General features: G+C 47.1%; 1 protein-coding gene across 2 annotated transcripts in view; it reads left to right on the forward strand.

Annotated features, from left to right (window-relative positions):
* LOC146191549 (uncharacterized) overlaps window positions 1–13,676 on the forward strand; it is a 102,822-nt gene that overhangs the window by 24,791 nt on the left and 64,355 nt on the right. For both annotated transcript variants that reach the window (XM_084599971.1, XM_084599970.1), the window contains exon 4: window positions 1,569–1,718. In XM_084599971.1, coding sequence (XP_084456097.1) covers window positions 1,569–1,718 — 150 coding nt within the window. The remainder of the gene's footprint in view (window positions 1–1,568; window positions 1,719–13,676) is intronic.

Below are 13,676 nucleotides of genomic sequence, written 5' to 3' on the forward strand. Positions count from 1 at the left end.
CCAGTCGCTGGCAAGTGGGATGAAGGTCTCCTGCCGTGACGGGATTCTGGGCAGCTAGAACTGCGTAGGCAAAAGAGCCAATTCCTTTTAAAATATGGCCAACACGTTTATCTTCGACCGTGGCTTTATTGACTCGCCGCCAAAGGCCGAGTATGTCCTCTATGTAGGATGTGTATGTTTCTCTTGGAAGCTGCACATGGGTCTATAGCTTCTTTTGGAAAGAGGCTGGACCAGCACCAACAGTTCCAAATATCTGGCGGATCTGTGTCGTGAACTGAAGCCAGTCAGTAATGGCGTCCTCATGGTTGAGAAACCACGTCTTAGCCACGTCACTCAGGTAAAATGAGACGTTTAGTAGCTTCATAGAAGCGTTCCAGCTGTGGTAAACGCTGACCCGATCGTGCTGTTGCAGCCAGTCTTGGACGTCTTCACCGCGGAGACCGGCGAAAACATGAGGGTCGCTGACGTGAGGTAACTGACCAAGTTGGGTGGGTCACAAGGTGAGGTGGAAATGCACCTTGGGACGTCAGAGATGCAGAGGAGGCATGGGCAGTCGTCGGATGCCCATCGGTAGCGACAGGCGCCAGAACGGTAGTCAGAGCAGGCTGATGTGACTGGGCAATGGCGGTTGATGTGCCGCCAAGAACACGGCCGGAACGGAGCTTCATGGGGTGCCGCGTTGAGGACGATGGTATCTGGACTCACCTCCACCACTTCTGAGGCCGAAGGACGCACCACAAAATTCACCTTTCTATTTCAGATACGGCGAAGCAGCAGCTGATGATGATGATGGTGATGATGACATCAGACAAAATGGCACATACCCACGACGGAGGATTGGCCAGGGTACATTGTAGATTGTAAATATGTATGTTCAAGGACTGGAGTATTCAGATAAATAGGAATGTTCTACCGACTAGCCACAGCTCATCAACACTTCGTCGTCTTCCCACGACCCGATTACTAGTGAAGATTACGCTCAGATGAATATGAAGTTCACTCACAGTGCTTGCAGTATTTATAGGTGTTTTTAATTAATTCGAACACTTTATCGGTATTGTCTGCTGATTTCGGCACAATTTAGACTACTCCTACACGATTCCGACGTCACTAACAGTTTGCTTGTCCATACACTATGTGCGCGTACAGGCTATTGTGAACTTTATGAGGCTTTTTTTCAATAGTAATTACCTAATTGCTCCGCATCCGCCAAACGTGGCGCACAGCGACATTTTGTCATCGTCTACCTCATATATTCCTTCTTTTTTTCCTATCTCTTTTTTGAACGACGCAAGGCCTGCAGACATATTTTGCGTTTGTTTTGCGTCCGTTTCTATGTGACGCGAAATCGCGAACGTAGTAAACTAAGGCTTAAACCTTAATAAACATGCTGCGTCGCATGTAATGTGAACATATTCGGATTATTTCCTTGATTTTGCATGGCGCTGTGGCAGTGGCTTGTGGAAGAAAACAGAAACCTTTGTGTTCGCAGCACATGCTGCTCTATTCATCAGTATCACAGCATTTTTGGCAATATATATTTCAAAATAACGCATGTTTCAATCCAGTTGCTTGCAGGCACTTACCCTATGGTGGCACTTTGGGGAGACTATGAAAATTTAACAGAGGCAATACATACGTGCTGGAAAACTGAACACATTCAAGGTGCGGACTCCCGACAAGATCACTATTTATCATATCGCAACAGAGATAGAAAGGTGAGTAAATTATAGCAATGCATATCCATTTCAGTACGTTGTCTGTAAGCTCTGTTCTCTATGTTGATGATATTCGTATAGTGGACAGCATTCCTTAAGCAATGTTTATTTTGATACTGAAGTAAGTAATCACGGTAGAAGCAAGACAGGTGCACTGACAGCGTTACCGCGCTGTGGTTAATGAGCGACACCTCAGCGTGACCGGATGAAAAGGCCGCTGCCAAGGACAGTACCTGTTCAGGGGCCCATCCGTTGAGTTTATTACTATAATACTTAGACACTCTATAGGTTTCATTCTTTCCGTCTATTCTGCTTGAGTTCCTTTTGGAGAAGAGGTGCGCAAGTTAATACTTTTCGACTTCAATCAGCGTCAAAAGGCCTCGAAATGTTGCCAACCACCGGGGGGGAGATTATGTTTCCACCACAGCCTAGAGGCGGTACCTAATCTTATTCGCCACTCCTATGCTTCCTTCGAACATGGACAGATAATGCTGCAATACGGAGTCTATAGAACTTGCCTTGCGAGGGCAATCGTACTGGAGGTGTTTCGGCCCGGGTGTATGGCGTGGTGTGTAATTAAGAATGTGTTGTTTAGGTGCGGCAAGCACAGCATGATTTGAATTGTATGAATGCACTTGAATGAATTGTACTGCTTGAATGGTCCAAACGGCAAAGAGATCGCAGCCCAGTGGCCCTTTTGAACTTGTCAGCGAAATACTTCGATGCAATAGTTGTTTCTTTCATATTCACGATTACTGACCTCTGGGTAAGTATATCACTACTGATCGATAAATAGGCGCATCCGCGCGTGCTACTACATTTGAGTCTATTGGCGTGTTCAAACATTGAGCAATCTAACGCTAGCGCTGTGATACGATGAAGCCCCTCATGCAGAAAAACGTCATTTTTATTTGGCCGTCTGAGGTTTTTCAATTTGTACAGAACTCTTAAACATGTGCATGCATTTTTTCTGTATCAGGAATACTACTTTGACAGCTTTCATAAAGCCTGCCCTGGCCTGTGACGTAGCAGAACGACGCCGCTGCTTTACGTGCGAACGCCAGAAATGAATTAATAACGAGTGCATTTACTACAAGTTAATGACTAATGCAGTGAACCTTGAGCTGCGCCATTCGATAACTCTGTCACAGAAGCTCGTATTTTACGCGAACACTAAAGACTCTGGGTGACTAACCATCGCAAGAAAACGTCGAACTACATGCGAAGAAAACCCTATGGCCAGTCACAATATGGTCGTTCCAGTTGTGATGTATGGATGGCGCGAGTTGGACTGTGAAGGAGGCTGTCCGCCGAAGAATTGACGTGTTTTAATTGTGGTGCTGGCGGAGACTCTTGAGAGCTCCTTGGACGGCCAGAAGATCAAATCAGTCGATATTGTCGATCATAAACCCTGATTGCTCATTGGAGGGTCAAACTCTAAAGTTAAAGCTCAGCTTCTTTGGTCATTTGAGGAGAAGAGAGGAGTCGCTGGAGAAAGATTTGATGTTGGGAAAGGTTGAGGGTCACCGGAGAAGGGGTAGGCAGCGAACGCGATGGTTAGATGGCATTCTCGAGGCGCTGCAGATGGAGTTATGCGATGTTAGGAAGATAGTGAGAGACCGGAAAGCGTGGCGCGATATGGTCCATAGGGTCACGAAGAGTCGGACATGACTGAACGACTGAACTGAACTGAACATGCGAATAGATAAAATGCATGGTGCCCGCTAGGTTTCATAGTTGTCAGTTTGGAAGCATAGATGTCAGCCTGTTACGGTTGCCCTGAATATTGTTTCATCAAATTGCCACCGAGTATTGGTATGCAGTACAAAAAAACGAAGGTTTCCAAAAGTTGGCGGCATATCTTTACGTTCCGTACTCCGTACGTTGTGGTACCAGAATGTGCAGCTGAAGCAAATGCTCCAGGCCTTGAGATCAGCGATAAATACAGTTACTGTGTTACTGTTGCTACTCACATGGTGATGGCACAGCGCAAGGGACGGGATACAAGGAAAGAAAAGCGGAAACTGTTGCTGCTCGCATGGTGATGGCACAGCGCAAGGGACGGGATACAAGGAAATAAAAGCGGAAACAGTTGCTGCTCGCATGGTGATGGCAAAGCGCTAGGGACGGGATACTAGGAAACAAAGGGGGACAAACATGGGCGCTGACTGTAAGCTGAATTTTTATTAAAAAATTTGATTATATAGCAAAGGAAGAAAGAAGGTGGAATATCGATAACAACGATGCCAGTCACCGTTACTCATAAAATAGTCATGTCAGAGAGTAAGCACGTATTCATAATTAAAATTGCCTTTAAAGGGGCTGAGAGTGTGTAGAGGGCCGTCGCGCGAACAACAAATATACACCAATGGAAGGTGAAAGTAAAAATTATAAAGGCAAAAATGAGAAAAATAGTAGGCGTAGAAGCCATCACGCGACAAACTTTGTATACGGAATGGCAGATCAAATCTAATATGCACAAAAATGGCTAAAATCTTTAAAAGCGAAAAGATACCAGGTGTAGAGGGCCTACGGGTGAAAAACATTAAAACCGGCTAAGCTTTAAAAGAGGATAACAAAGCTAAAGAGCCGCGTCCTGAACGATAACGCACAATGCGTGCCCCGTTTCTCATAGGAATTTCAATTCCTTTGCCTACAGGCATATTAACGGTGTACTAAAACAGTGGCAGTCGGCACGGCGGTTATGGGTGGTTGGTGGTCTTGTCTTTTACCGATATCCAAACATTCATCTAATACAAGACAGCGAGATCTTTTCACGTTTTAGTAGTGTTTAGTCAGATACGCGGAGATCGAAACGTTACAATTATTTTTGTTATGCTCTTGCAGCCTGATATTTGTGCGCTTTAACGTTTGACAAATGTATTCTTTACCGGACGACGGATGAATATCAGACTTCAAGAGCATGAGAACAATGTTGCTAGGACTGCAATATCCGGGAATCTGACCAAAAACTGCAAAAAGTGTAATAGAAATCCTTGCACTCCTATATTAAATGAATTTTTGATCAACGGCTATGGACGAAACATTGCGTATAGATGCTTAAAACGATCCCGATTCGTCGTGCAAGAACCACTATATTATTAAACAATCAATATGTCTAATGATACAAAACGTGAAATTCCTAACCACAACCGAGCATGCGTTGTGATTAGTTCTATTCCTGACTTTGCGCTTTGTTCTTCAACACCTGACTTTTTGGCTTTATTATCCCGATTTAAATCACTGCTGGTTTTCATATTTTTCACCCGTAAGGCATATACACCATGTACACCTTGGCATATACACCTTGTAGCTATGCGTTTTTAATAAACTTCGCCTCTTTTGGTCACTTTAAATTGCATCTGCCTTTCAGTAGTTTACCTTTTTCGCATGCAAGCCCTCTACATCTCGCATTTTTCTGCTTTATACGCTTTAGTCCCTTTTGGGTTTCTAACTTCAACTTAAATTATTGTTGTTCGCGCGATGGCCCTATACACCCTCAAACTCTTTCGCCGAAACTTCATTCATGAACACGATTTAATCAGTGACACGATTAACTTCTGACTAAATGTGACAGGGCATCACAGCCTTTTTCCCTTAGCTATATAATATGGGTTTAGAACTGAAAACTCAGTTGACAGACAGCACCCGTATTTGTCCCTCGTTTCCTTGTGTCTCGCCCCTTGCGCTGTTCCATCACAATGCAGAACGAACTGGTACGCCAACTCTCTTTTCCAGCTCGCATCTATTGTCGTATAAAGTGGTTGTCCAATATTAGGAAGTCACCTACATAGAAAGGGAGGATCCAGACCGTCATTTGTAGGTTGAGCTATTTCATTTACTAATCTTGAGGTCTGAAGTCTCCTGGACCCGGATATATCTTAGTGGCTTAAGGGAGCTAAGCTACTGTGCCAACGGAGAAAAGTTTAATTCCGGTTGCGGCGGTAGCGCTTCGATGCAGGCGACGAATCGTTAAGCTGGTCCGTTGTGCGACGTAAGCGTATAACAAAGACTCCAAGAAACCTTAAGGATAGACACAAGCTCTCCTCTGCAGTGGCCCGCGTACCACACGTAGCGCTTCAGTACTTCAACTACGCTATTTACACTTCTTTTTGAACTGCGACTTGAAAAGCCACATTATGTCACAAACGAATTTATTATTGCAAGTAGTAGTAGTAATAACTTTATTAAAACAGAGGAGTTTGGGGCATGCATACACCTGGGCCCCCGCACGGCCCCACTACACTCAAACGTTCATGTTCCTATGGTTCATGACGTCAGCAGCCCAGTCTGGGGCGATCTCCTGCCGAACCGGGTCCTCAGAGTGCTGCAGGGTCTCCCAATCCTCCCAGGTGGCAAGGTGCTCTAGACCCCGCGGGGGAGGATCCGCCGGGCATTGGAACAGGATGTGGGCGAGGGTGGCGGTGGGGTTGTTGCAAAGGGTGCAGGAGAGATCGCTGAGGGTGTGGTGGTAGCGAGACGCACTATAAGGGGACGGGAGGGTGCGCGTCTGGAGTCGTCGCCAGAGCGTCTGGTGGTAGTTATCTAGAGATGGCTGAGGTGGGGGATAGAGAAGTCGCTCGGCCCTATAGACCTGAGTTAGCTCACTGAAGGAGTGCATCCGATCACGCGTGAATCCCGGATCAGAGGCCGCCGGCGCCCGGTTTGACGAACCTCGGGCTAACGCATTGGCGGCCTCGTTAATGGGATTCCCGGAGTGCGCAGGCACCCATATCAGCTCCCCATAGCGGAGCGGGTTGGCGGCGGGCGAGCTCAGCATAATAAATAATAATAATAATTGGTTTACAGGAAGGGAAAGGCGCAGTATCTGTCACACTTGATCTGTGGACACCTGAACCGCGCCGTAAGGGAAGGGATTAAGGTGGGAGTGAAAGTGGAAGGAGAGAAAGGGGAGCCGTAGTGGAGGGCTACGGAGTAATTTCGACCACCTGGTGATCTTTAACGTGCGCTGACATCGCACAGCACACGGACGCCACTTCGTTTCGCCAACATCGAAACGCAGCCGCCGTGGTCGGGTTCGAACCCGGGAACTCCGGGCAGTAGTCGGGCGTCTTACCACTGCACCACCCCGGCGGGGCCGAGCTCAGTATGCTGACTGCGATACAAAATTTTGCGCGTGGTAGAGTTCACGTTTCCGAGCTCAGTATGCTGAACGCAGAAATGTGAACTCTACCACGCGCAAAATTTAGTACCGCAGCTTTAGAGTCAGAAATTATGTAGAGTGCTTCCGTGTGTGCAAGCGCATCGGCGATGGCTGCTCCCTCGACTGCCTCCGAGGAGGTGACTGAGGGGAGGGGGACAGTAGCAAGATGTTGCAGGAAAGAATTGGTGATGACCAGTGCCGCTCCCTCATTCGCGCATGAGGCGTCCACCCATACGGCGTCCATTTCGGAGCCGTAGTATTTGTTGAGCGCCTTAGCTCAGGCTCGGCGGCGTTGCTCGTTATACTGGGGGTGCATGTTGCGAGGGAGAGGCTTTATGAGAAGGTCTCGGTGGAGGGGGCGAGGTATAGGAAAGAGGATAGGGTCATTCGCTGTGACGCGAATGCCTAAAGTTTCCAGGAAATGGCGACCGGTGGAGGTCTTGGTGAGACGCAAGTATTGGGCTGGGCGATGAGCCTCCACACGCTCCCCAATTGTGTTGTGGAGGCCAAGCTGTAGAAGAATATTGATATTCCTAATATTGCATTAATTAATTATCATTTAATATTGCAACTGTTGTTGCTGAGAGATGTGTTTACGTGTATTCACAGGATTATATTAGCACACATTATATTTATTCAGAGCTTGGCGGCCCATTTTACTATAATATGTTCTGTGTGATGTACCAAGTATTCGAAACCTTGGCATCCATTCGGATGATCACTGGATACATTTCCTGCTCCATCAATTTAATGCCGAACCCTGACTACATAACAGATATGGTCGCTCAATTCTAATGTCGTACCCGTTTTGGATGTTGCCAGGCGACAAAGGTTAAGGAAAACATGCAGTGACGGAGTTTCAAAAGCGGTTTCCTCGCAAATCTGGCCCCGCGAACTACAGTTGGGTTCAAACCACTTTTATCTCTTAATCGCGCCACGTCGGGTCGTCCAGAAGCTATATCACTGTGCTCAAATGCTGCAACAACAGTCAACACATCCACAGCACATCCGCACATCCGCACGCTAATACTTTTCTCCAAGTTCAAAAAAGTGCTGGCGTATTTCCTGGGGTTGACCAAGCCATGCAACCTTACTCAGGCGCCAAAACATACGGTCACATACCACATCGTCACCCGGGGTCCACCTACAGCTGCTCGACCAAGCCGCTTGTTTGAAGACCGGCTCTACATCTCCAAAAAGTTAGTTCGACCACATGCTGCAGCTCGGCATCGCAAGGCCGTCGTCCAGTGCGTGCGCGTCTCCGCTGCATCTATACTTCGTCTCACAAGATGTTTGCAGCACTGCGAAAGTTACAGCTCTATCGTCACACCACAGCTGCGCAAACACCAAAAATAATCTCTCAAATGTTTGAGCAGTGTGGGGCTGTATATATACAAAAGCGCAGCAATTCAAAACATAGTTTGTAATTGTAGGTTTAAATAGTAGAGAGCGTTCCAATCACTGAATAAATTTCCAGATAAAGCCCGTACGGACACAGCTCTGCGGGGGGCTGGTGCGATGTAGTGATGTGTTTCCATTTTCCAACATGGCGGTGGCCGAGTCGGTTGTGTCTCCTGTGTGCCGCACACCGACAGTACACTGTTTTCTCAAGAAGGCGAAGCAGCTGGCTTTAAATGTTTTTGAAGCGCTTCGCGTAGAGAATGGAGGCAGCTCAAGTACGAATGCGCTCATCAAGAGGACGGCAGAACTCATTCAGGTGAGCGAGCGTACGCTCTACCAGTGGACAACTGAGGCGTTGAAGACGGCCGAGTGCTATCACCGAAGAAGCGTGGTGGCGGAAGAGGTCGCGAGCGGACGAAGAAGTTGGACGATTTCGGTTTGCGTGTGATGCGAAGGGTGGTGCACTGTTTTTCCTTCCGATACACTTACAGGAAGTACGTTTTCAGTGGGTTCCGGGACACTGCGGCATCGATTCTAATACAATAGCGGATTATTTAGCAAATTCAGCTCTCAGTGGGCCTGTTGCCGATGTTGTACCCAATATTATCTTGCTAAATATATCCCGTTTTGAACGATTTAAATCGTTAAACTCCTTGAGCCATGAGCCACTCCTTGCGACTACGGATTTTAACCGATGTCAGTGCACGTTAAAGAACCCCAGGTGGTCGAAATTTCCGGAGTCCTCCACTACGGCGTCTCTCATAGCCTGAGTTGCTTTGGGACGTTAAACCCCGCAAACCAACCAACCAACCAACCAACCATTTAAATTTCCATTGGAATGTCCGATGTTGTACCTCGAGGCAATGTGAGGTTTCCATGACGCTCATGCGTTGTAGAATTCCTTCCCTCAATCTTTATTTATGTCGCTCTGGATTCACGCCGTCGAATCTTTGTGCGTCATGTAATGATGTGGAAACAATTGAACATTACATCCTCTCCTGCCACAGGTATGCTACTCAGAGAAGACATTATCTAGAAATACCTCTTACTCGCCTAGGATTGCCATTTACAGTTCCTGTCCTCCTCTCCTTTCGTGCAACCGTCAAAGGGTATGCCCTAAAACCGATGTGGGAATTACTTCATAATTATAATATTGCTACTGGAAGATTTGTGTGTTAGCGCTGATCTGTCTGAATTGTATTTTTTCTTCTTATTATTATTTTTAGTAATTTACAATTTTATTCCTTTTTTTCATTGCTCTCTATTACATCGCCTCAAAATTTCAAGTTATTTCAGCAACACTAGCTCCTAATTATTAGGTTATCTGTATCATATAGTCAAATCGACATCAAAAATATTATGTCACCTACAACGAATTCTGTGCAATCCCCCACTGTGGGTATGTGCCATTACAACGAGGGAGAAGAAGAAGAAGAAGAAGTTTTTTCCAGAGAGGCCAAATTCTAACTATTGCAAAGGTGGTAGCACATTTCGCAAATGACAACTCTCTATTGGCCGTGTCCACTGCGATAATTGCATAGGTTGTGAAGAAAATAGGCTTCCAAAATAAGAGGAGCTCTCGCAATGCAATGCTAATCGAAGCGACGCATATTGTGCAGTGTCGTCGCCGGCACCTGCGTCAGATAGCGGAACTGCAACCGCAGGTTAAACCAACGTGACTCAACGCCGGCCACACGCAAAGTTGAGTATGAACTGACTACACCATCCAATCTGAGCTGGAAACACATCGATCTGAACAGGCGACTGGTCCACAAAACCCCAATGGCAAAGGTGGCAGGCTCATTGTTACGAACAGGGGCAGTGAACAAGGTTTTGTCGAATGCGCAGCGGAAATTCTCCGAGCTAACAAAAACTCTTACGACTACCACAAGAAAATGATCAGGGAACACTACGAGAAGTGGTTCTCCCAGAACCTTCTCCCACTACTGCCACCCGGCAGCGTTATGCTGATGGACAACGCGCCATATCATTCTGTTAAACAGAATAAGCTGCCGCGGATAAGTAGCCTCAAAAAGGAGATGCGGCTAGGCTGTCCGGAAAAGGTGTCGCGTGCAGCAGCAGTATGGTTTAGGCCGAGCTCATGCAGCTTGTGAAGAACGTGAACACGGGGACCGATACCATGTAGACTGCACCGCTGAAGCTGGTGGCTATCTCGTTGTGCGCTTGCCGTGCTATCACTGCCAACTGAACCTGATAGACCTTGTTTGTAGCGACGTCAAGGGTTTTGTGGCCAGACGAAACAAGACGTTTCAGCTCCAAGACGTGGAGCCGCTGTATTGGCATGGCATTAGGCAAGCGACAGGTGGGAAATGGAAGAATTATGTGCAGCATATTATCAGTGAGGAAGATGTGATGCGAATATTGGACCACATCAGTGACGATGTTGTTTACCAAGAACCGATTATTGTCAACCTGGAGGATGACACAAACAGCAGCGCTGAACAGCGTTGCGATGAGGACGATGAGATGAGCCCCTTGAATGTGCACACGTGACTCCTGAAATGAGCACACACATGTCTGGACCATTCACTACTGTCGCAGCGAGAATAACGAAATAATACAATATCGTCTCTCATGAGATATGCAGGCGCCGTATGGGAGGACTCTGGATTAATTTTGAGCGCTCGTGCGTTGACTTTCGAGCTGCACATGCGATTGTTTTGCAATCCGCCACCTCCGAAATTCCGCTGTCCCGGCCTGTATTCGACCCAACTTGCTTGTACAGTGACCACGCGGGAGCAAATAATTGTATATGTACATGACAGAAACACTGAAAATAACTGTGAGAAGACAACTGAGGATCTGATACAAACAGTTGGTGAAAAAAGAAAAAAGTGGGGCCAGTCCCTTTGGAACGGACGTTCCCCTGTCCAAAAATAAAGGAGAGAACAAAAAGACATCAAGCGCCACCTGATAGAGATAAGATGAAGCCAACTACTAATACGCCTTCTTTCACATGTATGGAGCCTTTTGCCGGGCGACTTCCGCGTAGGAACAGTCATGTAGTGCGCGCAGCCCTGATTGGAAGAGAGAGCCCTACCATCTGTAGTGCTGCAAATATCTTGTGAGACAAAGCGTAGTGCCTAAGCGGGATCCCGGTGAGTTTTGTCTCTGTGGCGAATATCGGGCGTAGAATGCGAAGACGGTCCACGACAGTTATCCGCTGCCCCACATCCAAGACTTTACGCCACGCCTCGCCGGCTGCACCAAGTTTGCAAAGTTGACCCGGGGAAGAAGTATCGTTAATTTCCCGTCGAACCCGCAGACAAACCTTAGACCTCCATCTACACGCCCTTTTCCAAGGCGACGCCATGCGCTGCCGCTGGCATTCCGTGTTCGTCACCGGCGCTCGCTATCTGGCCGGCCTAGGACAAGAAGATAATCATTGCTGTCGTCAAGAATACCCAAATTATTGGTCAGATCAAGCTGTTCAAGCCTACCCCAAGACTTCAAAAAACACAAGACGTGGTGTTATTCAGATGGCCCCGGAAGCAACAGAAGCAGATATTACTGAAGCCATTTACTCGCTGGAGGCTCCTTTAGTGGGAGTGCGAACATTAGGAGACAATAACATGGCAGGTATCACGTTTGAGGCCCCGAAGGCGCCTTTCACCGTTTTCTATTGGAGAGAAGCTGTGCTGGTTCGCATCTACCGCAAGACGATGCCGGCAAGCGCTCGCTGCGGTACGATTAGACATCGCGCCTACGTCTGCTCTAATCCGAGGGCGAACCGATCCCAGACTTGCGGAGAGAACAAAATAGCAAAGGGACATAAGTGTCAAAGCAGCTGCCTAATTTGTGAGGGCTCAAATCCTACATGGTCTATTCTGTGTACCAAAAAGTACCAAAAAGGCGGCACTGGAACTGGAGCTGGGCGCAAGACTACACCTGGAACGCCGATCAGCAAGGTCAATTCAGGAACCCTTGAACGCGCCAGGCCAGGAAGGAGGCAGGAGGTGGTCGTTCAGAAGATAAGCATGATGGGCTTGACCCAGCACGCAAACCCGGGAGCAAACCAAGCACCAACAAGGTGAGCCGGGCCGGTGTGGCTGCTTCCTCTCCCACGTGTTGGCTAATGAGACTCTTAAGCAGGACAACGAAATGCTCAAACTAGAAATGCAGAAACTTAGAGAGAAGAGCGCAGCGAACGCTTCAGAAAATTCTAAAACAGCGCAGGAACCACACGCGCAAGCGATGGAGGAGGTGAAGCCTACCCTTCTGCTGCCGCCATCCGACCGCGTGGGTGAGCCAGCACCTCCTATGTCACAGATCGGACGGAGAGCATCGGATGGTATCGTGATGTTAGCAGCCGTGCTCTTGGTGGGAAAGAATGCAGCGCGCGCAGACGCGGACGAAATTACAAAGAAATTGGATGGAAAATAAGGAAAAGACAATGCTAAAACAATTGCTAAAATGAAAGTTCGCGTGATGAAAAGACTAAACGAAAGCGCCGAAAGATTTGATGAAACGACAAGCAAACAAATCGGGCAGAACTTAATGGGGGTCGCTGAGAGGACAATAGATACAATTCTAGAGCCGCGTTTTTTTGAAAACTACACGTCTACGAAAATAACATCGACAGTAAGTTGCGAGAATTTGCTGAAGCCTTGCGCCCTAAAACAGCTACATTGAGCTGCAAAATGGCCCGTGTGGCTAAACTGAAAATATTATAATGGACCTGCAGTGGCCTTAAGCGTAAGCGGAAATCCTTGCAGCAGTGTGTGGACTATCTAGATAAAAGGCCTGATATAGTAGCGCTGCAGGAGGTTAATGTGGAAGCTAAGCTTAGGTCGTACAGTACGCATCAAACTAACAATTTGACCAGCATAATTGTACGCAAGAGTAGTGCTGCTTCAGTAATAGACCATGAACTAGGTTCTGAACAAAACCATGTGTTTATTCATATTTTTTCAAATACTCGTTCAGGTAAAGGGGCGCACATACTTAATGTATACAGAGGGCTCAAAAACAGAACACTTGTATTTGACTAAATCTTCCGGAAAGCGACACAGGCAGCAAAATCGGTGCCTCTCATTATAGTGGTTGATTTTAATGCGTACAGCTTTCTATCGGGTTAAAAGAAAGAGTATAAGAAGGCAGAAAACTGGCAACAGCAATATCGGATTTGGCTCTAACTATTCTGGCGCACTCGCAGCATCTTACGACTCCGAGAATAGGCTATAGCGTGTCAAGTAATACTTGCCTGGATTTGACGCTGGTGAAGATTGTTAAAATTTGCGAGTGACAAAATACGCAAGAAATATTGGGCAGTGACCAATTTATACTCCATATCTGCCGACACCACAACAAGCATCCTAAACACGGGGTGTATGCCAGGCTCACGAATGGGTCGCTTTTTCTTAAGTCCACGA

Source organism: Amblyomma maculatum, chromosome 4 (assembly GCF_055883805.1).
Source record: "Amblyomma maculatum isolate TAMU_Amacu chromosome 4, ASM5588380v1, whole genome shotgun sequence".
In the NCBI taxonomy this organism is placed as follows: Eukaryota; Metazoa; Arthropoda; class Arachnida; order Ixodida; family Ixodidae; genus Amblyomma; species Amblyomma maculatum.